Genomic DNA, 24,424 nt, shown 5'->3' on the forward strand with positions numbered 1-24,424 from the left:
AGACTTCACTTGCTGGGGTTCTGAAGGAAGTTGGTCCTGGATTTGGATCCCGGATCTGCCCTTGCTTGTTGACTGTGTGACCTTGAGTGATGCATGGCCTCTCTAGCCCATGTTTCCAGATCTGTAGAGGGGGAGGAATTGGTCCTTTCAACTCTCTGGAAGGGATGTACTCAGCCCTTACTCCCTCTCCCTCTTGTTTCAGGTCCAGGATGGGGGCCTTGTCTGTCTGGGTTTCAGGCCTCCTGACTCTCCAGATGCTTCTCTTTGTGGCTGGGGAGCAGGGTGAGTTTGCTCATGAGGTGGGAGAGGTTGGGGTCTGGAGAGCTGACAAGATGGGGCAGCCTTTTAACTTGAGAGCCTTCTCCTGCTGGTTCTCTGGCTCGGTCTGGAGAATAAAATGAGAATAGATGAAAAAAGTCTTTGAACAGTCAAAAGCGAACAAGACACCTGAGAGGTTATTTTTAGTCATTGCCAGCAGAGGCTAGAGGTTCCCGCCTCTCACTGTTTTGCTGAGATGAGCTGAAGAGAAAGAAAAAAAAAAAAAAAAAGAGGGAGAGAGAATCGTATGAAGATTGATTAGTGATGCCTGTCATGGGTGCAGCAATAGAACTAAAACCCTATATGCCTCTCCCTGGCATCTCCCCAGTAGTGGTCAAAAGGCCAGACTTTAGAAATGCCTCCTGATTTGCTCTGTGGCCTCAAGCAAGTATGATGTCTGTGAGCCTCAATTTCCTCAAATCCCTCAGAAGAGGATGAGAGATGGCTACCTCTGCAGATGGTTATGAAAATCAAATGAGCTGATTGCTATTTATAAAGTGCCTGGTATATAGAAGGTACTCCACAAACACCGTTTCCCTTCCGATGGTTGCCTCTCGTTTAACTTTTAGGGAAACCATGGCTCAGAGGAGAACACTGACTTTTCCATGGCCACGTCAGTGACACTGAGAGTCAAATCTCTGGTCTCCAGGATCTGGACTTTGAGTGGAGGCAGAACTATGAAAGGATTCAACCCGGTTACCCCTCTTCTGCTCACAGATTGAGCTGCAGATCACAGATCTGTGTACTGCCTTGTGATGTTGTATAGGCAGCCTAACCTCTCTGGCCTCAGTCTCCCTGTCTGTAAAGCGAGGAAAACTGCAGTCTCTGCTGGTCCTTGCCTCTCAATCAGGCCCTCTCTCCACCTTCTCCACCCCAGGCCCTCAGCATACCACCGCAGCTTCAGCCACTGCTGAGAAGGGGCTCCACATGCAGAAAGTGGGGTCTGGGTCAGTCCGGGCTGCACTGGCAGAGTTGGTGGCCCTGCCCTGTCTCTTTAGCCTGCGGCCACGGCCAGGTGCAACTCGAGAAGCCCCACGGATCAAGTGGACCAAGGTGCGGACTGCATCAGGCCAGCGGCAGGACTTGCCCATCCTAGTGGCCAAGGACAACGTGGTCCGAGTCGCCAAGGGCTGGCAGGGACGTGTGTCACTTCCCACCTACCCCCGGCACCGGGCCAACGCCACGTTGCTACTGGGACCACTGAGGGCCAGCGACTCCGGGCTCTACCGCTGCCAGGTGGTGAGGGGCATCGAGGATGAGCAGGACCTGGTGCCTCTGGAGGTGACGGGTCAGTTGGGGGAAGGGGAGGGGCCAAGGCTGGGACAGGGAAGTGCATTCACAGAATGTCACCTTAGAAATCACTCCTTGGGGAATTCCCTGGTGTCCAGTGGTTAGGACTCTGCACTTTCACTGCCAAGGGCCGGGGTTCGAGGGCCTGGATTCAATCCCTTTTTGGGGAGTTAAGATCCCTCAGGCAAAAAAAAGAAAGAAAGAAATACTCCCTGAACAGTGGTTTGCTCTCAATTCTGATAAAATCATGAAGAAAGTCTTTATGCATACTCCTCTCTCTTTAGCGTCTCTGTTTTTTAGCTAAGAGAGAGCAGCCTCTGACTAGTCTCTTATAGGCCACAGGATTTCATAACCTTCCGTCCATGTCATGATCATCTACTTTCACATAAGGCAGAGGATATTGGTTTTGTATTTAATATAGGAATACAGATTTCTTTTTAAAATAAATATATGTTTTTTAAAAGGGACATTCTTTTTAAAAAGTCGATTGAAAATATATGTTAAGGGGACTCCCCTGATGATCCAGTGGCTAAGACTCCACGCTCCCAATGCAGGGGGCCTGGAGTTTGATCCTTGGTCAGGGAACTATATCCCACATGCCAAAACTAAAGATCCTGCATGCTACAATTAAGAGCTGTGCAGCCAAATAAATAAATAATAAACATTTTTAAAATGCAGGTAGAATTCATTAAAAAATCATGAAAAGGAATTATATATTAAGGAAGTGACAGTCCTCAAATATCTGTTTAACAAATTTCTACATTAAATTCTTTCTGTTGAAATATTCAGTGTAGTTTCTGTTTTCCTAACCAGTCAAGATGAACAAAGCAAACAAATATATTTCTTTTAATTATTAAACCAAAGTCCTAGAAAAGGGCATGGCACACAGAAGATGCTCAATAGATATCTGAGCATTGAATCAATGAAAGGATCATTGTGTGGAGAACATCCTGTGGACGCCTACAGGGAAGTCAATTTCCCTTAACCTATGTTGAAAAGTGGGAGTGAAAGTGTTAGTCACTCTGTCCTGTAGCCTGCCAGGCTCCTCTGTCCATGGTATTCTCCAGGCAAGAATATTGGAATGGGTTGCCATGCCCTCCTCCAGGGGACTGTCCTGACCCAGGGATCAAAACTGGGTCTCCCACATTGCAGGCAGATTCTTACTGTCTGAGCCACCTGGGAAGCCCTATGTTGGCTGTGAGGAAAGTCCCTGCACCCCCCTGTTCTGGAGCGCAGTCTTTCCACGCCCAACAATGTCTCACTGCATATTTTATGGGGTCAGCCCATAAAATTCCCTTTCTAAAGCCTTGTTCTCAAAACTAATAAACCTCAAAGAAAACTCATAAGTGATGAAAGAAGGGAATTCCATCTCTGGGTTTGTTTAGTTCGTTCATTCTACCGAACATTTATTGAGCAACTACCACACGACAGCCTGGTGCTGGAGACACAGCCATGACTGGGATGCAGCTCCTGCCTTCTGGGAGCTCTCAGTGTAATAAGATGGAGCAAAATGTGTAATTTCTTTGTCTTGCTCAGCCATGTCTCTCACCCCTAAATCAGAATCGGAGTCACAGTGAGCTTACTGACGTTTCACATCTGATAAAGCAGGATGTGAATTACACGTTGCCTTCTCCAGTAAGCCGTTGGTGACTCCGCCTCTAAACCGGGCAAGAGCCACGTTTGATCGCCTGTTGCTCTTTGCTTCCTCTCTCAATGTGTGTGCACTTAGTCCCTAAAAGGAAGAACCTCTCTTTCAGTCTTCTCCATGCCTTCTGTTGCCTCCAGTCCCTAACCCTGGCATGAAGAATGCTATCTTTGGAGTCCAGATCTTCCTGGATACAAATTCTGGCTCTCCATTATACTGGTCATGTGGCTCTAGACTTGTCCCTCAACCTTTCTGAGGCTTCGTTTCCTCCTCTGGAAATGGGGATAATCATAGGGTCATTGTAAGATTTCAATGAGGTGGTGAGTATAAGGGGCTTCCGGGGGGGTGCTAGTGGTAAAGAATACACCTGCCAGTGCAGGAGACCTAAGAGACGTGGGTTAAATCCCTGGGTTGGGAAGATCCCCTTGGAAAGGCCTTGGAAAGGGAATGATTGGTCAACCCCATAAAATATGTAGTGAAACATTGTTGGCTCATGGCCAACATAGGGCTTCCCAGGTAGCTCAGACAGTAAAGAATCTGCCTGTAATGCGGGAGACCCGGGTTCGATCCCTGGGTCGAGAGGATCCCCTGGAGGAGGGCATGGCAACCCATGCCATGGACATTCTTCTTGCCTGAAGAATCCTATGGACAGAGGAGCCTGGTGAACTACAATCCACGGGATTGCAAAGAGTCAGACACAACTAAAGTGACTTAGCCTGTATGTACATAATGCTTATAAATGTTTTTTACATAGCACATATTTAACAAATTCTAGCCCTTTATGGTGGAGAAGGCAATGGCAAGCCACTCCAGTACTCTTGCCTAGAAAATCCCATGGATAGAGGAGCCTGGTGGGCTGCAGTCCGTGGGGTCGCTAAGGGTCGGACACAACTGAGTGACTTCACTTTCACTTTCCACTTTCACACATTGAAGAAGGAAATGGCAACCCACTCCAGTGTTCTTGCCTGGAGAATCCCATGGACGGGGGAGCCTGGTGGGCTTCCATCTATGGGGTCACACAGAGTCGGACACGACTGAAATGACTTAGCAGCAGCAGCAGCAGCAGCCCTTTATGGCCATTATCAATTTCCTCATCTGTAAAACCAAGGTATATCAGTTTCACTCCCCATCATGACCCTAGCCCTATGCCTGGTGCTGAGTGAACAGACATGGTACAGGGCAGTGTAGGGCAGCAAGTCGTCTATTACCGTTAGTCTAGGTGGTGCATTCTGCAAGAGGGAGGTCTGTGCTTGAAGATTTCAGCATAAATCAGCTCCCTATCCTGGGTATTTCTGCATAGGTGTTGTGTTCCACTACCGAGCAGCCCTGGATCGCTACTCTCTGACCTTTGCTGAGGCTCAGGAGGCCTGTCGTCTCAACTCAGCCACCATTGCAGCCCCGCGGCACCTGCAGGCTGCCTTTGAGGATGGCTTTGACAACTGCGATGCCGGGTGGCTCTCTGACCGCACTGTTCGGTGAGGGGGTACACAGGGTAGGGAGCTGGAGAGCTAGCCCCTGGAGAAAGATGTTCCTTGGGAGCCCCCAGAGTACAAATCTGAGAGAGGCCCTCTCCTTGTCTTGTCAGGTATCCTATCACCCAGTCCCGTCCTGGTTGCTATGGTGACCGCAGCAGCCTTCCGGGGGTGAGGAACTACGGGAGGCGGGACCCACGGGAACTCTATGATGTGTACTGCTTTGCCCGTGAGCTGGGGGGTAAGTCTGGGGCTGGTAGAACGCCCCCTTCTCTGAGCCCCTTTATCCTTCCTAACCCCCATCCTTCCCTAAGTCCTTGCCTAGCTCTCCAAAGTTTCATCCCTCTCTAAACCCACAGCCAAAACCTGGACGCACCGGTTTTTCCTCCACTCCCCGAGCCCCTCTCCTTTGTGCCCCTTCCCTTTCTCTGAATCTCTCCCCCTTCCTGCCCCCTTCTCCCTCTTCCTACTTCCTTCCTCCTCACACCTTCCCCAAGCCCCTTCCTCTCTCTGAAGCCCAACTCGTTCAGGCGCCTCAGTTACCTCATTTGTGAAAAGAAAGTGAAGCCCCCTCTTAGCACTGCCTGAGAGGCAATGACAGTGATGCTCTGGCGACGGGGGACGCGCAGCTGCGGCTGCCTCCATCTCGTTTAGCCACAACCCAAATCCGGCCAGATCAGGGCTATTTGAGAGGGGACCCCCTTCCCGGGCTCCGGGGGAGGGTCCCTGGGACACCTCTGACTTTCTCCCGCGCCTTCCCGCAGGCGAGGTCTTCTACGTAGGCCTGGCCCGCCGCCTGACACTGGCCGGCGCGCGTGCCCAGTGCCGACGCCAGGGCGCCGTGCTGGCCTCGGTAGGACAGCTGCACCTGGCCTGGCATGAGGGCCTGGACCAGTGCGACCCGGGCTGGCTGGCTGACGGCAGCGTGCGCTACCCGATCCAGACGCCGCGTCGGCGCTGCGGTGGCCCAGCCCCTGGCGTGCGCACCGTATACCGCTTTGTCAACCGCACCGGCTTCCCGGCACCTGGAGAGCGCTTCGATGCCTACTGCTTCAGAGGTATGTGTGAAGCCTCGCCCCTGGAGGGTGCGTTCCCCGGTGACCACGCCCCAAGGGCGTGCGCTTTGCTAACAGCCACGCCCCTGGAAATCTGGGTTTCTGGTGGAGGCGGAGGTCAGGCAGGGGAGAAGCAGGTTGAAAACTTACTCCGCGGTGAGCCACGCCCCCAGGGAAAGGTCACACCTCTGAGACAAGCTTTCCATGGGAGCCCCGCCCCTCCTCAGGACAAGCCCAAGGCAAGCCAGGCTCTGCGGGGAAGTCCTGTTCAGTGTGTGGTCTAGGTGTTCCAGGTGGCGCTAGCGGTAAAGAACCCGCCTGCCAATACAGACACAAAAGACGCGGGTTTGATCTTTGGATCGGGAAGATCCCCTGGAGAAGGGCATGGAAACCCACTCCAGTGTTCTTGCCTGGAGAATCTCATGGACAGAGGAGTGTGGGTCGCAAAGAGTCGGACACGACAGAAGCGACTTAGCACGTATGTCTCCTGAGATCTCTAAAAGATGATCTCAGACCGCTGGATGGAAAGTTTCTTGCCTGGAACCTTGCACGGGAGCACCCACTGGGAAGGGATTAATGCCTCGGCTAGCCACGACCCCTAAGCAAGGCCACGGCCCCACGGACAGGACCACGGGATGACCCTCGCCCTTGGGTTGGTTCCATACCCTCAGAAGCTGCCAACCTCAAATCCAAAGGAGCTGAGTCTTATGTGAAAGGGCGGGGGTCGGGGGAATCTCTTCATAGGGAGGCTACGCCCATTAGGTGCTTTCTCTTCCTGGGGAGGAGCCACGCCCAGGTCTGACTTGCCCCCCTGAGAGTTGGCACTGCCTGAGCTTCACCCACCAGCCAAGATGTCGCTTGACCCTTTACTGTGACCAGTTGACTCTGACCTTGACAGTGGGCCTGTCTGAACAATGGGACGAAAACTTTGCACCTCCATCTCTCAGTCAGGGGGATCCCAGAAACAGCCCAGAGAGTCAGAGGGGCACAGAGAGACAGAAATACGTAGAAGATCTGTGCTGCAGCATGCTGGAATGTGGGTATACTTCAGGCAGGACTTCCCAGCTAGGCCCTGGGCCTAGCACAACCTCTTCTGCTTTCTCCCACAGCTCATCACTCCACATCCCAACATGGAGACCCAGAGACTCCCTCATCGGGAGATGAGGGGGAGATTCCGTCAGCAGAAGGGGCCCCCGCTGGAGAACTGGAGCCCAGTCTGCAGGAGGAGGAGGGGGTAGTCACCCCAGATGTCCAGGAGCCTCTGGTGTCTAGTGGGGAAGAAGAGTCTCTGATCTTGGCAGAGAAGCAGGAGTCTCAAGCGACCCCCAGCCATGCCCCTGGGGTCCCCACATTAGCCTCGAGTCCTGCCCTGGAGGCTGAGGAGGTGTGGCTGAGCACGGTGGCCCCCAGCCCCAGCAGCGTGGAGACAGGCACTGTGTTGGGCACACACATAGAGACGGCTCCAGCCAGCACCACACCCAGGAAGAGGGAGCGCTTTAAAGGGTTGAACGGGCGCCACTTCCAGCAACAGGAACCCCAGCAAGGGCTGAAGGGGGCACTCGAGGCAAGCGTCCAGCCCCCCACCCCAGAGGCTGCTGGGAATTACGTGGAGCCTCCCATGACCACTGGAGCCACAGACGCCTTGGGGAGTGGCCAGAGCCAAAGCCCCTGGGCTGTGCTGACAAATGAGGTGGAAATGCCCAGAGCTGGTGAGTGGGGTCCCTGGGGGAGATAGGATCTGCCTGGGTATCTAAGGGAGGCAGGGGAGGAGGCTCCGAATCACAGCTGGGTCCCCTGGCTTCCCCAAGCCTCTGAAGACCCCTCTTTCTCAGGCCTGGAGCTAAGGAGACCATCAGAAGAAGGAGCTGCTGAGAGAGAATTATAATAACTGTTGATATTGTTTCAGGTTCCCTTGGTGGCAGGAGCCCCCAAGAGCCCTGGCTGTGGCCCCCAACCGTGGTCCCACCCATCATCCCAGACCCCAGCAGAGCCCTTGGCCTGGAACTAGAAGAAGCCAAGCACTTTAGTATGAGACCAGTCACCTCTGACCTGCCCTGGTCCCCTTCAGAGATCACACCCAACCCCTCCAATGGCCCCAGCCCTGCCCCCTGGGAGACTTCTCCTGCGGTCATTTCTCCAGACCTCCCTGTCATGGCCATGCTTCGCGCCCCCAAACTGTGGCTCCTATCACAGGAACCTCCTACACCCCTCCCCACTGAGGCCAGTGGAGTCAAGGGGCATAGTGAGGCCATGGCCACTGCCCCGTCCTCCCCTGCCCCAGAAATCGAAGCCAGCCCACAGGATCCCATCCATCCAGAAGTATACTCCCTGCCCTCCTCCTTGGGCCTGGCAGGACAAGACGGAGAGTCCACGTCCCTGTCACTCAGCAGCCACAGAGGAGGAAGTCTTCCGGCCCCTTCACAGGCAGCCACAGACACACAAGCTGGAGCCAGTCCTAACTCCCCTGGAGCAGACTTTGGAAAAACTCGGGGGGCCAGCTCTACTGAGCTCCGCAAAGCTGAGCGCCCCGGATCCAGCCCACAGGCCTCTGTGGACGGGAGTGTGGTGGCAGATGTCACTATTTCTGAGACTGCCACTGAGCCCATGGGAGCCAGAGGCATCTCAGAGTCTGAGTCTGGGCTCTTCAACACAGCAGAGAGTCCCACTTCCAGCTTGCAAGCCTCCATGGACAAGACGCAGGGAACGTGGGCCTCACTGCACCAGGAAGGGCTGGACCCCCACTCCCCATCTGCACCCTTGGGGGTCCCTGAAGTCTCCCTGATGCCCAAGGTCACCCCACGTTTGGGGCCCTGGGCTGCTATGGATGGAGAAGTCACAGTGGATCCTATGGATTCCACAGTCACGCTGGACACCAGCTATGCTGGTGGGCACTGGGAACCTGGATCCCACATGGTTGAGGGAGCAGAAAGCCTCACCTTGAGCCCTCAAATGGCTGTGGATACAAGTGTGGTGACATCCCTCACGTCCTTGGACCTAGGGGACAAGGTTGGGGTCCTGGCCGTGTTCACAGTGGCCTCCTCAAGCTCTCAGCCCCACCCAGAGCCAGAGGGCCAGCTGGTGACCCAGGGAACCCTGGGAGCCTTGGAACCTCCACAGGAGGGCAGCCACTCAGGAGACCCCATTCTTCCTCCTTGGACACCGACAGCAGCCAACAAGGAGGAGCCCATTTCAGTTTCCTCGGGGGAGCCTACAGTGCCATGGGACTCCCCCAGCACCCTGCTGCCTGCCTCCCTGGGCCCAGAGGAATTTGAGCTGGAGGTCCTGATGGGGAGCCCAGGTGTGGAGAGCTTCTGGGAGGAGGCAGCAAGTGGAGAGGAGCCTGCCCTGCCAGGGACTCCTGCAAATGGGAGTGCAGAAGAGGGTGAGTTCGAAGCTTGTGGTCTCATCCAGGCCACCGTGTTGCTGCTCAGGGAGCTGGGGCTGGGAGGAAGGATTGTCCTCGGTGCCTGGGAAGGTGGTTTCTAGCAGGGGTTGATGTTCAAGATGGGGGCTCATCAGACAAAGCTGAATTCCAGAAAGGGTGTTCCTGGCAGAAGCACCAGCCTGGGCAAAGGGCACGAGGTGAAGTCGTGTATGATGTGTTCTGCACGCCGTGAGTGGTGAGGCAATGACGAACAGTTGGGCGGAGTTTGGTTTGGGAATGAGCACCATCAGCAGATCATGCTTGTGTCCTCTCTGAGCTGACAGTGCTGGGCAAGGCCGGGGTCCTGCCTTCAGTGATGCCCCCGTCTGAAGATGAGGCTGGCACAGACCCCTCCCTGGGTGGGGGCGGAAGGAGCAGGCTTGGCAGGGAGGTCTTCCTGGACAAGTGTTGAACTGCAGCTGAAATTCAGTGGTGAACATCTTGAGGGATCTCTTGCCACAGGGAAGTGTGCATGCTAGGAAAGGGCAGGAGTGGTGGGCATCACCCCCATTTCGCAGATAGCAAACGGAAGCTCAGGGAGATTTGTCACTACCAGCCAGTCAGTGACCAAACCTCAAGTCCACATGTGCCTTAGTTGCTCTGTGCCCAGTGGAGTCCAGACAAAGCCACCACCCTGTTCTCCTGAGGTCAGGTCTGCCCATAACTCAGCCTGCAAGTTCCAGCCGTTTAGTTTTTAGGTCCTGTCATATTGAGCTATTTTTTTGGTCAAGTGAGTTTTAAAAAAAAAGAAGCAGCTAATTAAAAGGCACTTTTTCTGAGTTGCAAAACACTCTTATTAACACAATTGGTTTTACACTTGCTCCTTTTTTTGAAGGCAAAGTGTCACGGCAATGGAAATGGTGGATGCAGGGTTTCATCGCCCACCCTGTCATCTCTGGGCTGTGTCTGGGGCCCCATCTTCTTTTCTTAGATGCCCAGGAGGCAGGCAGACCCTGGGCAGGGACACTTGCATCGGTAAAGGCTGATGATTATCGGTGATTGCCTTTGTGTTTGGATTATTTTGAGCGCTTTACCGGAATCATCATGGTTAATCTTTTTATTTTTAATTTTTTTTTTAAAGATTTTTTATCTTTTGGCCACTCTGCACAGCATGGAGGATTTTAGTTAGCTGACCAGGGATTGAACCCATGTCCACCCCCACCCCACTGCCGCCATTGGCAGTAGAGAGTCTTAACCACTGGACCATCGGGGAAATCCCTAGTTAATCCTTTTAATGTCTTTAGGGAGCAAGTTCTACTATGATTCTTCCTTTATAGATGGGGAAACTGAGTCACAGGGAAGTCAAGTGACTTGTGCAGAGTCTTGCAATTGGGGAATGTCAAGGATAAAGTCTGAATCCAGGCTGTCTGACAACAGTCTTTGTCTCAATCTAAGATGTTTATTTCATTGGCGTAAAAAATCAAAATGCCCTGAGGTTTTGGAGGCGGGGGTAAGCTCATCCTGGGATGCGGGCAGAGAAGAGACTGGTTGTGGAGGATGGGTATGGGAAAGGGGCTCAGTGCCAGAGGAGCTAGAGGAGGAATGGTCCGAAAGTTAGGGGTGGGGTGCTAAGGAAAGTGCATTGAGAGGAGCCCCCAGGGCCACGGCTGGATCTGTGCTGGACTTTGTTGGTTTTTCGGCTCCAGACTCAACCCACTGGCAGCTGGGGTGGAGGGAGGCAGCCAGTGCTGGGGGAGACCCAGGCGCCTACTCACCTACTGCTTGCAGCAGAAATGCTAATGAAGCCAAAAATAAATGCAGCACCAGCAAGCGACTGAGTCACCGCCAGCCCGTGGGCAGGTGTCAGCGGCACGGGGCACCTGGTGGGGCTTACGCGTCCCGGTGCCTGGCAGCCCCACGTGTGTGCACACACGTGCCCGGGTGGCGCCAGGCACAGACACAGCCACAGGCCTCTCTGGCCATCCGCGAGGGCACAAGCTACCACCCCAGGGACAGGCTTCTGTCCCTGCAGGAGGCCCAGCGGCTACCTTTATTCAGTTAGCAAGTGACTGCTGAGTGCTGGCTGTATTCCAGGCACGAGGGTGAGATCGAGACAGCTCTGGAAGCTGGCATTCTAGAGCAATACTCTAGAACTTTCCTAGTGATGAAGATGTTCTCAAGCTACACTGTCTAGCACGTTAGCAGCCAGCCACTTGGGTCTTCTTCGCAGCGCACGGCGTCTTCGTTGTGGCACGCTGGCTTTTCAGCCTGGCTCTCAGGCTTCCCTCCAGTTGTGGCCGAAGGGCTTTGGAGTGTGTGGGCTCTGCAGCTGTGGAACGCAGGCTTAGCTGCCTGGCAGTATGTGGTATCCTAATTCCCTGACCAGGGATTGAACCTGCATCCACTGCATTAGAAGGTGGATTCTTATAACTAGTGGACCACCAGGGAAGTCCCAGAACTGCAGTTTAATTTTTATTCCATTTTACTTAACTTAAATAGCTGGGTGTGACTGCCATGTGGACCATCACCTCGCTCGCAGGAGGCATGGATAAGAAATGATGATCTTAATAAATTACCCTGGAGGTTACAGAGTAAGAAAGACAAAAGAGAAAAATAAAGCAAGAGATGAGGGATGCCAGTGGTCAGTTTCGGTTTTGGAAAGGGGTTAGGATGAAATCTAAGCAAGCCTGAAGGAGGTTGAGGAAGGAGCCACACAGAGATCTGGGGGGATGAGCAGTCCAGGCAGAGGAAACAGCTTGTTCAAATGCCCTGAGGCAGGGCTGTGACTGGTTCAGTGAAGGAGCAGAGGCCCAGCATGGCTGGAAGCTGGGTAAGAGAAGGAGGGGGATGAGAGTCAGGCAGGGAGATACTGGGGAAGGCTGTGTGGGGCCCTGGGGGCTGAGGTAGGGATTTTGACTTTTCCTGTGAGGGCAATCGGGAGCCATGGAGGAATCCAGGCAGAGGAGGGACACGGTCTGACTCAGGTTTGCATGGGCCTCCTCTGGCAGCTGGGGGATACCCTGCGAAGGGCGAAGGTGGAGGCCGGAAGGCCGGGAGGAGGTGCCTGCTTGTTAGTCTCAGTGTCTTTTGGGGCCCCAGACAAAGACAAAGCAGGAACACATCCTGGGTGATGGGAGCTCGGGAGAGGGCTTTAAACTCGGCCTTCAGCACCCCGAAGGCCAGTTGTGGCTCTTGTACTGTCCTGCGGTGTGACTCTGAGGTAGGCCCTGGGTCTCTGGGTCTTCTCTAAGTCTCAGTTCTAGTGTCTTGCAGTGGAAGAGCTGCCACTGCCCTGGCAAGAGATGGGCATCCTTTGGGGTGCTTGGGGATTCTTGCTGTGCCCCTCCAAGGCTCCCGGATAGAGCCCACCCACCAAGGCACCTGGGCCCCTGAGATGGGAGGGGGAGACTCTCCTGCCTCCAGAGAAACACCGCTGAAGGGATGAGAGAGGGGGAGAGGGCTTCACATTCACTCCCCGTGTCCATGGTAAGCAATGGACAAGAGGCCTCGAGAGGCCCCAGGCTGATACACACAGAGCCAGACACGGCATTATGGTCAGGAATGGGAGAAGGATGAGCTATTTTTATCGTTGTTTTGTAAATGAGGCAACAGAAATGCACAGAATTTGCCCAGGATTTCCTAGTGAGTGTCAGAGGCAGGAGTGGAACCAGACTCTCTGACTGCACAGTAACCGCTTCTCCCCATTGTAACCCCTGAGGTTGAATCAAAGGGGATCGAACCACAAGAATGAAGGAAGCAGTGGTTCCCACTGGGCCTGGTGCTGTTCATTCCCCATCTAGAATCTGTGTCTACTCTGCCCTTGAAGTATGAGAAGCGCGATGAGAGTAGAGTGTGTCTAGAAGAGTGGGTAGGTCAGGGAGAGCACTGAGGCCTTGTTCTAGGAGAAGACTTTGTAAGAGAAGCTGAAGGAATCCCATTCTTGTAAAAAGAACAACCTGGGCTTCTCTTATTTTATTCTTTTAATCCTTTGGCCCCATCACACAGCATGTGGAATCTTAGTTCCCCAGTCAGGGACTGAACCTGTGCTCCCTGCACTGGGAGCGTGGAGTCTTAACCAGGAATCCCATTCTAGTTCAGTCCAAGGAAAGACTTTGCCATAGGCAGCGCAGTCAACAGATGCTTTCTAATGAGTATTTTTTGGAAACAGATTCCTGCAAAGAGAAAGCTCATTACAAGGTCACGCGAGAGGAAGATAGCAGTCACTTACCGGGAAGGTCCAGAGGGGACTCCACAGAGAGGGACTGAATGAGGTCTGAGTTCTGGATTCTGTGCGAGGCCGGCCTGATGGTCTGACTCCTTCCGACACTGCCTTTCCCTCCTGCAGTCCCCTTGGATCCCTGTGAGAACAATCCTTGCCTGCATGGGGGCACCTGTAGAGTCAATGGCACCGTGTACGGCTGCGCCTGTGACCAGGGGTTCGCTGGAGAGAACTGTGAGATCGGTGAGTACTGTGGAATCAGGATCTAAACAATGATATCCCAGCAGACATCTCCATGAGGGATCAGGGGATCGCAAGAGGCTGGCTTCCAATGCTCCTTTCCCCTCCCTCACTCCTTGGGTCCAGTAAACCAGCCCCATAGCCAAACATCTGAGCTCTCATTCTGGGGTGCAGACTCCCATTACTACCAGGCAGGGGTAGGGGAGGGGAAGACAAAAGGATGGTAAGGTTCAGACTCCCACCCCCAAGGGCCCCTGGGGATCTCCTACCCTCTTCTGGATGGGCAGGGGTATAGGCACCACCACCAGAACTGTTGCATGCTAGCCCCAAAGCCCTACACAAGAAATACACCAAATTGTGAAATTACAAAAATAATTATAAGTGACATAATTTCTGAAGCTCTTCCATTGACCCTCCACCACTGAGGTATTATTATCATCACTTTGCAAAAAAAAAAGAAACTGAATCTCAGAGAGGGCAAGTGACTTGCTTGGCATCCTAAGTGCCTCAGGCACTATCTACACAGAGATTGGCATAATTGTTCGATGGATAGCTCCCTATACCCGCATACAGCTTTGTGACTGTGCAAACCCTTGTAAATGCTCTGGAACTCAATTTCCGAGGTTCCACATTTTGAAGACCCTTCAGCTCCAAAATTCTACGGGTCCGTTTGCCGGACACAACTTTGCTGTTTTGGAATTGGGGGGAACGTTCTGCACACTCTGGCCTTTAGCCAGTCCAGTGACATCTGCTCTCACTGATATAGATTCACGTCAGTTGTATGAGGTTCCACTCCCTTGACTGCCAGAGTCACTGGGTCAGCAGTGCAGACCACTGCTGATGTCCCCGGGTCTGGGGTAGATGGGGGGGTCATGACTGCATCCTCTGCCTGGTTTCCTTGGGGACCGGGAGCCAAGGGGAGACTGACCTCTGACTGAGCCCCACCCTCCCCTCCAGATATTGACGACTGCATCTCCAGCCCCTGTGAGAACGGTGGCACCTGCATTGATGAGGTCAATGCCTTCATCTGCCTCTGCCTCCCCAGCTATGGGGGGAGCCTCTGCGAGAAAGGTGAGTCTCTGCCAAGACCCCAGAAATAGTACAGGAGCGGGGTCGGGTGCTGGGCCACAGGCTTCCCACACACAGAGCTCCAGGCCTCTGCCTCTGGTTCCGTCGCCAGGATTCAGACAGGAGGCACATCTTTCCTTCAGATAGTCACATAACACAGAATGAACCTTTCCAGAGTGTAGGGTTCAGTGGCGTTCAGTGCATCACAGTGTTATGCAGCCACCACCTCTAGCTAGTTCCAAGACGTCTTCATTATCCCCAAAGGAAATCTGTTCCCATGAGCAGTCACTCCCCTTCCTCCTCTCCTGCCCCTGGAAACCACTAATCTACTTTCTGTCTCTATGGATTTGCGTATTTCAGATGTTTACATACAAAGGCGGTTATGTGCTATGTGTCCCTTTTTTATCTGACTTCTTTCTCTCAGCATGATGTTTTCAGGGTGCATCCACACTGCAGCACAGGTCACCGCTTCTTTCCTCTTTATGGGTGAATCATACTCCACTGGATAAGTCATGTGTTGTTTATCCACTCACCAATCGATGGACCTTGGGGCTGTTTTCCCCTTTGTGGCTAATGTGAATAGTGCTGCTATGAATATTCACACACACGTTTGTTTCAACACCTGCTTTCCATTCTTTTCTTCCCCTCCATTCTTTCTGGTGTACCCGGGAGTAGAACGGCTGGGTTATATGGTAATTCTGTGTTTAACTTTTCGAGGAGCTGCCAGCCTGTTTTCCAAGGGGGCTATGCCATTACATTCGCACCAGCAACGCACAAGCGTTCCAATTTCCCCACATCCTTGTCAACACTTATTATTTTTGTGATTATTTTTTGATTAACGTTTCCTAATGATCATGATGTTGAGCATCTTTCCATGAGCTTGTTGGCTGTATCTTTGGGGGAGAAATGTCTATTTTGTTGGCCATTTGTATATCTTTGGTGGAGAAATGTCTACTGGAGCTTTTTCCCAGGAGGGAAATTTTAGGCCTTCCTGAGACTGTTTCCTGAGTTCCCAGGATGTGGCCAGATCAGAGACGGAGACATCAGAGTTGGGACAAGAGGGGATGGGTGTAATGATCTTCCAGTTGAATCTCTACTTTGCAAAGAGAAAAGATGTGAATAGGGGAGGAGGGAGGTGACAGGGTGATGGGGTAGAGCGGGGGTGGGGGGGGATGGGCCAGGGGAAGGGGTGGTTGAGCCCCACAGTGACCTCGCATTGGGCCCCCTCTCTGGTGGGCTGGCTGCACTCACAGTCGGCAAGGCAGACCTCAACCCGATGCTAGCCCCCTTCACGCTCTCTTTCCACCCCCAGATACAGAGGGCTGTGACCACGGCTGGCACAAGTTTCAGGGCCACTGCTACCGCTACTTTGCCCACCGGCGGGCGTGGGAGGACGCCGAGAGGGACTGCCGCCGCCGAGCCGGCCACCTGACCAGCGTCCACTCACCGGAAGAACACAGCTTCATTAACAGTAGGGACTCTGGGGTGGGCAGTGGCGGCCTTTACAGTCCCTTTGTCAGGGGATCCCCCCAGGGTTCCGAAGATGCCACCTTTCTGAAGGCACATTCATTAATGCAAGCCCTGAAAGTGTTAGTCGCTCAGTCCTATCTGACTCTTTGCAACCCCTTGGATTGTAGCCCGCCAGGCTCCTCTGTCCATGGGATCCTCCAGGCAAGAATACTGGAGTGGGCTGCCATGCCCTCCTCCAGAGAATCCTCCCAACCCAGGGATTGAACCCAGGTCTTCCACATCGCAGGCAGATTCTTCACCAACTGAGCCATCAGGGAAGGCAGTGCAAGCCCTGACCGATAATTAATTCACCTGTCTGTTTATTCACTTGCCGGTTCATTTGTCCATTCACTTTATTCATTCATTCGCCAGCTATTTACTGAGCATCTGTTATGGTCCAGGCATCATTCCAGGCACAGGGAAACACTTCGTCCTGTCCTGAAGGAGTGAGGTTCTTACAGAGGATATAAGCAAACAAGTAAACATCTAATTAAATGTGTGAGCTTCCCAGCTGGCACTAGTGGTTAAGAACCCACCTGCCAATGCAGAAGATTAAGAGACGAGGTTTTGATCCCTGAAGGATCAAAGATCCCCTGGGATCAGGGAAGATCCCCTGAAGGAGAGCATGGCAACCCACTCCAGTATTCTTGCCTGGAGAATCCCATTGACAGAGGAGTCTGGTGGGCTACAGTCCATAAAGTTGCAGAGTCAGACATGACTGAAGTGACTTAGCCCCCCCCACACACACATCCTATAATTTAACTGGTCTTAAGTATACTGATGAAAATTAAAACAGGGCCAGGGGTTAGAGGGCGATGGAGAAATATCTGTGATGCAGGGGATGAAATGAGGGAGAATAAGAGACTTAGAGAAAGAGGCATATCCCATAAATTAAATCCAACATTTACTGATTTCCTCATTATCTCTTCTGCCCTTTTTCATCCATTTATTTATTCACATCTTCCCCATCCCATCCCCTGTTAATTCTTTCATTTGTTCATTCCCTGGTTCATAGGTGTTTTTTCCCTCTATGTAATCAAACACACACACATCCAGCTGCTTTCTCCTCTGGACTCACCTGCTTGCCCTGTCCAGCCCTCCCCAACGGCTCTCCTAGCTCCTACTCTCTCATTTCTCCTGAGATCTGACTTGTCTTTGTTGTTTCCTCTGGCCTTTGGTTTAAGTCACAAGGTGTGGCAAGGCCAGGAGCCTAATCCCAGTCCTAGAAAGGTGCATAACAGGTGCCCCACCCCCACTCCCCCAGTCCACCTCCCTCCAACCAGTAACTTAGGCTGGGGGAGGCGTGGGTACCCAGCCCTCATGACCCCCACCCCACAGGTTTTGGGCGTGAAAACACATGGATCGGCTTGAATGACAGGATCGTGGAAAGGGATTTCCAGTGGACGGACAACACAGGGCTGGTGAGTGGCGGGAGCCTGGGGCCTGGGTCCCTGCAGTCAGACTGTTGACTCTGACCCTGCCTAAAATGGAGAGATCTGGGTGAAGTGCAGTGGTCAGACCCTCTGGCTTCACTTTGCTGTCTTGCGCAAAATTACCACCGCAAGTGGCCATCAAAAGTCCTCGGTGGGGAACTCCCCTGGCTGTCCAGTAGTTAGGACTCCTCACTTCCACTGCCAACGGCCTAGATTCAATCCTTGAATGAGGAACTAAGATCCCTCAAGCCTCTCGGTGCAGGAAACAAACAAATTGAAAAAAAAAAAAGCAGTGACTCTGAGATGGTGGAGTTGGTCAAGGAACTTCAGTGAAGTCCCACACACACCTGACTTCCCAGCCCTGCAGCCTGGTCACCCAGTGGTTGAGGCTGCAAACCTTAGGCTCAGTTTGACAGCCCCATCTTGCTCACTCTGCCTGGCTCACCAGACATAAATTCTCAAGTGTTCCTACTTCCCTTCTCCCTGCCTGTGCAGCCTCTCTTAGCACTCACTTGGACACCTACACCAGTTCCCCCCACTACCACCACTCCTGCCCCTTTACCTGGCAGCTATGGGGACTTTTAAAAAATTTGTGGTGAAATTCATATAACATAAAATGAATCATTTTAAAGTGTGTAATTCAGTGACTTTAGCACTTATACAATATTGTGCAAAAACCGTGTTGATCTAGTTTCAGAGTATTTTCAGCACCCCAAAAGGTAACCCTGTACATAGGGGCCTTTTATTTTTTCTTTTATTTATTTATTCTTTGGCCACACCATGGCCACGGCTCATGGGATCTTAGTTCCCCAACCAGGGATTGAAGTCAAACCCTCGGCAGTGAAAGTGTTGAGTCCTAACCACTAAATCACCAGGGAATTCCCTATAGGGGCCTTTTAAAGATCATATATCAGATCAGGATTATCTGTGCTTTAAACCCTCTTAAGAGAAAAATAAATATACCTCTTCCTGCTGTGAAAACATTCTGGCACTTCCTCAAAATTTAAACCTAGAATTATCACATGACCCTGTAATTCTGCTCCTAGGTAGATTCCCAAAAAAGTGAAAGCAGGGACTCAAACAAATACTGGTACAGCTGTGTTCACAGCAACACTGATCACAGTAGCTGAAAAGTGGAGACAACCTGAATGGCCATCCGTGCTGAATGGATGGGGAGAATGTGGTCCATCCACATAAGGAATACAATGTGGTCATTAAACATTAATTAGAAAGTAGTGATAGCATTATGCGAAAGGAGACAAGGTTAGTACTTCTCTTGACAAGGATGGAAGAGGCCCTTGGGCCTGACAAGCCTACGGTTAAGGCGTTGCCTCCAAATTTGTGCCATCTAACCACTGTTTTTTGTGTATTAACCCATGTATGTGGAATCTACAAAAGCGGTATGATCTTATTTGTAAAGCAGAAATAGAGGCACAGACCTTGAGAACAAACATGGCTGCTGAGGGGGAAGGGGGGTGGGATGAATTAGTAGATTGAGATGGACATATATATACCTTTGCTGCTGCTGTTCAGTCGCTACGTCATATTTGACTTTTTGCTACCCATGGACTGCAGCACTCCAGGCTCCTCTGTCCTCTGCTATATCCTGGAGTTTGCTCAAATTCATGTCCATTGAGTGGGTGATGCTATGTAACAGTTTCCTCCTTTGCCTCCCTCTTCTCTTTTTGCCTTCAATCTTTCCTAGCATCGAGGTCTTTTCCAGTGAGTGGGCTCTTCGCATCAGGTGGCCAAACCTTCAGCTTCAGCATCAGTCCTTCCAGTGAATATTCAGGGTTGATTTCCTTTAGGATTAGCTGGTTTGATCTCCTTGCAGTCCAAGGGACTCTCAAGAGTATTCTCCAGCACCACAATTCAAAAGCATCAATTCTTCGGCGCTCAGCCTTCTTTATGGTCCAACTCTCGCATCTGTACATGACTGCTGGAAAAACCATAGTTCTCACTATATGGACCTTTGTTGTCCAAGTGACATCTCTGCTTTTTAATACCCTGTCTAGTTTTGTCATAGCTTTCCTTCCAAAGAGCAAGCATCTTTTAGTTTCATGACTGTAGTCACTGGCCACAGTGATTTTGCAGCCCAGGAAAATAAAATTTGTCACTGCTTCCACTTTTCCCCCTTCTATTTGCCATGAAGTGATGGGACTGGTCAAGTCTAGTCAAGGCTATGGTTTTTCCAGTGGTCATGTATGGATGTGAGAGTTGGACTATAAAGAAGGCTGAGTGCTGAAGAGTTGATGCTGTTGAACTGTGGTGTTGGAGAAGACTCTTGAGAGTCCCTTGGACTGCAAGGAGATCCAACCAGTCCATCCTAAAGGAGATCAGTCCTGGGTGTTCATTGGAGGGACTGATGTTGAAGCTGAAACTCCAATACTTTGGCCACCTGATGCGGAGAGCTGACTCATTTGAAAAGACCCTGATGTTGGGAAAGATTGAGGGCAGGAAGAGAAGGGGGCAACAGAGGATGAGATGGTTGGATGGCATTACCGACACAATGGACATGGGCTTGGGTGGACTCCGGGAGTTGGTGATGGACAGGGAGGCCTGGCGTGCTGCGGTTCATGGGGTCACAAAGAGTCGGACATGACTGAGAAACTGAACCGAACTGAACTGAACTGATGGGACTGGATGCCATGATCTTAGATTTTTGAATGTTGAGTTTTAAGACAGCTTTGTCACTCTCCTCCTTACCCTCATCAAGAGGCTCTTTAGTTCCTCTTCACTTTCTGCCATTAGAGTGGTATCATCTACATATTTGAAGTTGTCAGTATTTCTCCTGGAAATCTTGATTTCAGCTTGTGATTCATCCAGCCTGGTATTTTGCATGATGTACTCCGCATATAAGTTAAATAAGCAAGGTGACAATATACAGCCCTGTCACACTCCTTTCCTAATTTTGAACAAATCAGTTGTTCCATGCAAGGTTCTAACTGTTGCTTCTTGACCTACATATAGGTTTCTCAGGAGATGATAAGGTGGTCTGGTATTCCCATCTCTTGAAGAATTTTCTACAGTTTGTTGTGATCCACATAGTCAAAGGCTTTAGCGTAGTCAATGAAGAAGAAGTAGATGTTTTTCTGGAATTATCTTGCTTTATCTATGATCCAACGGATGTTGGCAATTCAATCTCTGGTCCCTCTGCCTTTTCTAAACCCAGCTTGTACATCTGGAGGTTCTTGGTTCACATACTGCTGAAGCCTAGCTTACAGGATTTTGAGCATAACCTTGCTAGCATGTGAAATGAGCGCAATTGTGTGCTGGTTAGAACATTTTTTGGCACTGCCTTTCTTTGAGATTGGAATGAAAACTGACCTTTTCCAGTTCTGTGGCTACTGCTGAATTTTCCAAATTTTCTGATATATTGAGAACAGCACTTTCACAGCATCATCTTTTAGGATTTGAAATAGTTCAGCTGAAATTCCATCACCTCCACTAGTTTTGTTCATAGTAATGCTTCCTAAGGCCCACTTGACTTCACACTCCCGGATGCCTGGCTCTAGGTGAGTGACCACACCATCGTGGTTATCTGGGTCATTAAGACCTTTCTTGTGTAATTCTTCTGTTTTCTTGCCACCTCTTCTTAATCTCTTCTGTTTCTGTTATGTCCTTACCATTTCTACCCTTTATTGTGCCCATCCTAGCATGAAATTTTCCTTATCTCAAATTTTCTTGAAGGGATCTCTCGTCTTTCCCATTCTGTTGTTTTCCTCTATTTCTTTGCATTGATCATTTGAGAAGGCTTTCTGATCTCTCCTTGCTGCTCTCTGGAACTCTGCATTCAGTTGGGTATATCTTTCCCTTTCTCCCTTGCGTTTCGCTTCTCTTCTTTCCTCAACTATTTGTAAAGCCTCCTATGTATAAACTAGATAACTGATGAGAACTTCCTCTCCTCAGGAACTCTAGCGCCGGAACTCCACTCAGAGCTCCATGGTGACCTAAATGGGAAGGAAATCCCAAAGAGGGGATCTGTGTGGACACACAGTGGATCCACTTTGCTGTACAGCAGAAACTGACACAGCAGTGTAAAGCAACTACACTCTAATTTTTTAAAAAGGCGAAAAAGAAAAAGCACTGATACGTGCTACAGTGTAGATAAAACTTCAGAACATTGTGCTCAGTGAAAACAGCCAGACGTGAAAGGAGTCACATTCCGTTCACATGAAATACCCAGAATAGACAAATCCATAGAGACAGAAAGTAGATCAGTCGTTGCCAGGGGCGGTGGGGAGTGGGGATGGGGAGTGACGGATTAATGGGTACGGAGTTTCTGTTTGGTGCCATGAAGAAGTTCTGGGAACAGACAATGGTGATGATTGTACAACACTGTAAATCCAGTTAATGCCAATGAATCGGACACTTTAAAATGGTTAATGTAGAAAAAAAATGGTTAAAGTAGTAAATTTTATATTCTATATTTTTATCACGATTAGAAAAAAAAAATCCACCTCTTCTCCTCCACCATGAGAACTGGCCCCTGCCCACTTCCTGACCACACTCTTAACTGGATCCAGCAGCCCCAGCCCTCCTCACTCTGTTCTGATCCTCAGACGGGACAAGTTCAGTCCTGCCTCTGGGCTTTTGCACTAGCTATTCCCTCTGCTCAGAACTCTGTTCCCTGCCTGCATCAGTCTTATCCTTGAGTCTTCAGCTCTCCTACTGCCTCCTCAGGGAAGCCCTCCTGGACTTCCAGTCTGAAGTCACTTTTTGTTCAACTGTTTATGTAACAATGTGTGACCCATGTGGAAAACTGTCAGGGAGTGAAACGGAAAGCATGAGGACCAGGGAGGAGGGCACCACAGCCTCCCAGCTAGAAGAGGGTTGAACCAGACTGCAGTGGCAGCCACCCTCAGGGAAGTCAGAAGAGTGCTTATTGTAGAGGTGGGAACGCTGAGTCCCTAAGAATGTGAGTGGGCTGGTCAGGGGAGTCCCACAGTGCTAGTGCCAGAGCCTGGGTCAGGATGCAGGTCCCTTCAGCATCCCCTGCTCCCCATTCTTACAGCAATTTGAGAACTGGCGGGAAAATCAGCCGGACAATTTCTTCGCGGGTGGGGAGGACTGTGTGGTGATGGTTGCACACGAGAGCGGGCGCTGGAACGACGTTCCCTGCAACTACAACCTTCCCTATGTCTGTAAGAAGGGCACAGGTATGCTTCTGGTCTGCTTCCCACCCCTCTCCCCCAACCTTCCCTCCTGCCTGTCACTGATTCATTGTTTCATCTAAGTTCATAAGTGTAGGCGTCATTCCAGCCCTGTTTTCACTCTTCACGTATGAGAGTACCCATTCCCCCCCAACCTCTCCAACTCTGTGTGTTCTCACACTTTTTGTTCTTTGTTCATCTAAGTCTTGAAAAAACCAGTATATCATTGTTTTCATAGTTTGCGTATGTTTGAGGATGAGGATAACCAGCTCTTTATATGTTGATAAGCTGCTTGCATGTATTTTTCCTGTGACCTACCAATTAATTTCCTTTGTGTAATTTTCTATAGGTTCATTGGTCTTATTGATTTGTAAGAGCTCTTTACATACTAAGTATATATATATATTCTCATGTCCACCTTTCTCTTACACTTTTCTTCACTCTGGCTTCTGTTTCTTTGCCAGTTTTCATATTCTTTCTTCATTTCATTTGCTCGGATTATTCTTGCCTCCCATCTCCTTCATTCCCATCATGCACGAGAATTAAAGGGTGAGGTGGGTCCAGGAGGTTCCTGCCCTTCAGAGGCTCCTGGTTTGATTGGCGGAGACAGACATATTCACTTCTAGCCTTTCAAGGTCACAGCTGGGCAAAGGAGGGTACCTGTTGAGGGTTCATCTCAACAAGAGTTGAAACCAGTTTGGCACTAGTCCCGTCTGCTTCTCTAACGGGAAGTCCCTCTGTCCCCAGTGCTGTGTGGTCCCCCTCCAGCAGTGGAGAACGCCTCACCCATTGGCGCGCGCAAGGCCAAGTATAACGTCCATGCCACAGTACGCTACCAGTGTGACGAAGGATTTGCCCAGCACCATGTGGCCATCATCCGGTGCCGGAGCAATGGCAAATGGGACCGGCCCCAAATCGTCTGCACCAAACGTAAGTGGCTTCCCCCAGACATCCCAACCCATGTTTCCAGCTATATATAGTCTCCAATTAAACATCTCATGACTATACACGTTGATCTCACTGGCTGTCTGTCTGATAATATGACCTTGCCGATAAATGAGAACACCAGTCTGCCTGGTGTTCCCTCCATTTCCCCCTCCTCCAAGGAGGCCCGTTGCATCAGGCCCTCCACTTCTCACCGGCTTTGCCGCGTTTCTGTCCTCCCTTGCTTCCCTGCAGCCAGACGGTCCCATAGGATGCGGCGACACCACCATCACCACCAGCATCGCCACCAGCATCGCCACCACAAATCTCGCAAGGAGCGCAGAAAACACAGGAAGCACCCAGCAGAGGACTGGGAGAAGGAAGAAGGGAATTTCTGCTGAAGAACCAGGCACAAGAAAGCACAACCCCCTTCCCACACCTCCCTTGGAGCCTTCACCTGGGGAGACAGAGCCCAGAGAGAAACAAGAGGGTCCGGAAGTCCCTGAGCCCCAAACCACATCCCCCCAGCGTACATTCCCATTTGTAAAAAGTTCCTCTCCCCTCCTTCTTACATACACAAGGTCCTCTCGGCAGGTGCAGCCCTGTGTCTGGAAAGTCAGTTCTAGTGAGGCTGAGCTCTGGGAGCATCTCCCAGTGGAGGGAAGCACAATTGACAGAGATCATTCTTTGCAGTGGTTCAGTCTTTTGCTGGCAAGACTCATTGCCAGTTGTGA

The 24,424-nt window shown here is 51.1% G+C and overlaps 1 protein-coding gene and 1 non-coding gene across 3 annotated transcripts; both read left to right on the top strand.

Moving 5' to 3' along the window:
- Positions 1–209: 209 nt before the first annotated feature.
- Positions 210–24,093, top strand: NCAN (neurocan). Of its 2 annotated transcripts, XM_088838412.1 has the most exons (15): positions 210–282; positions 1,196–1,606; positions 4,554–4,728; positions 4,839–4,966; positions 5,490–5,783; positions 6,890–7,489; positions 7,687–8,152; positions 8,234–9,162; positions 13,490–13,606; positions 14,561–14,674; positions 15,984–16,142; positions 17,519–17,601; positions 22,628–22,772; positions 23,514–23,696; positions 23,946–24,093. In XM_088838412.1, the coding sequence occupies exons 1-15, from the start codon at positions 210–212 to the stop codon at positions 24,089–24,091; spliced, it is 4,023 nt and encodes a 1,340-aa protein (XP_088694538.1). In that variant the 3' UTR covers positions 24,092–24,093. The 2 variants fall into 2 exon arrangements, with proteins under 2 accessions (XP_088694538.1, XP_055286743.2); XM_055430768.2 differs by having other exon boundaries at positions 7,687–9,162.
- LOC129559673 (U6atac minor spliceosomal RNA) lies at positions 18,855–18,977 on the top strand. The gene has a single exon (XR_008686615.1). It is a non-coding gene; the product is annotated as a U6atac minor spliceosomal RNA (small nuclear RNA).
- Positions 24,094–24,424: the final 331 nt, after the last annotated feature.

Source organism: Moschus berezovskii, chromosome 8 (genome assembly GCF_049115385.1).
Source record: "Moschus berezovskii isolate FMDL1 chromosome 8, NW_MosBer_1.0, whole genome shotgun sequence".
In the NCBI taxonomy this organism is placed as follows: domain Eukaryota; kingdom Metazoa; phylum Chordata; class Mammalia; order Artiodactyla; family Moschidae; genus Moschus; species Moschus berezovskii.

Bases quoted from the DNA above. Each gene is read 5' to 3' on its own strand.
- NCAN (XM_055430768.2), top strand. From the start codon at position 210: ATGGGGGCCTTGTCTGTCTGGGTTTCAGGCCTCCTGACTCTCCAGATG. The intron at 5,784-6,889 runs GTATGTGTGAAG...TTTCTCCCACAG, and splicing joins CGATGCCTACTGCTTCAGAG to CTCATCACTCCACATCCCAA. The intron at 22,773-23,513 runs GTATGCTTCTGG...CTCTGTCCCCAG, and splicing joins TGTCTGTAAGAAGGGCACAG to TGCTGTGTGGTCCCCCTCCA.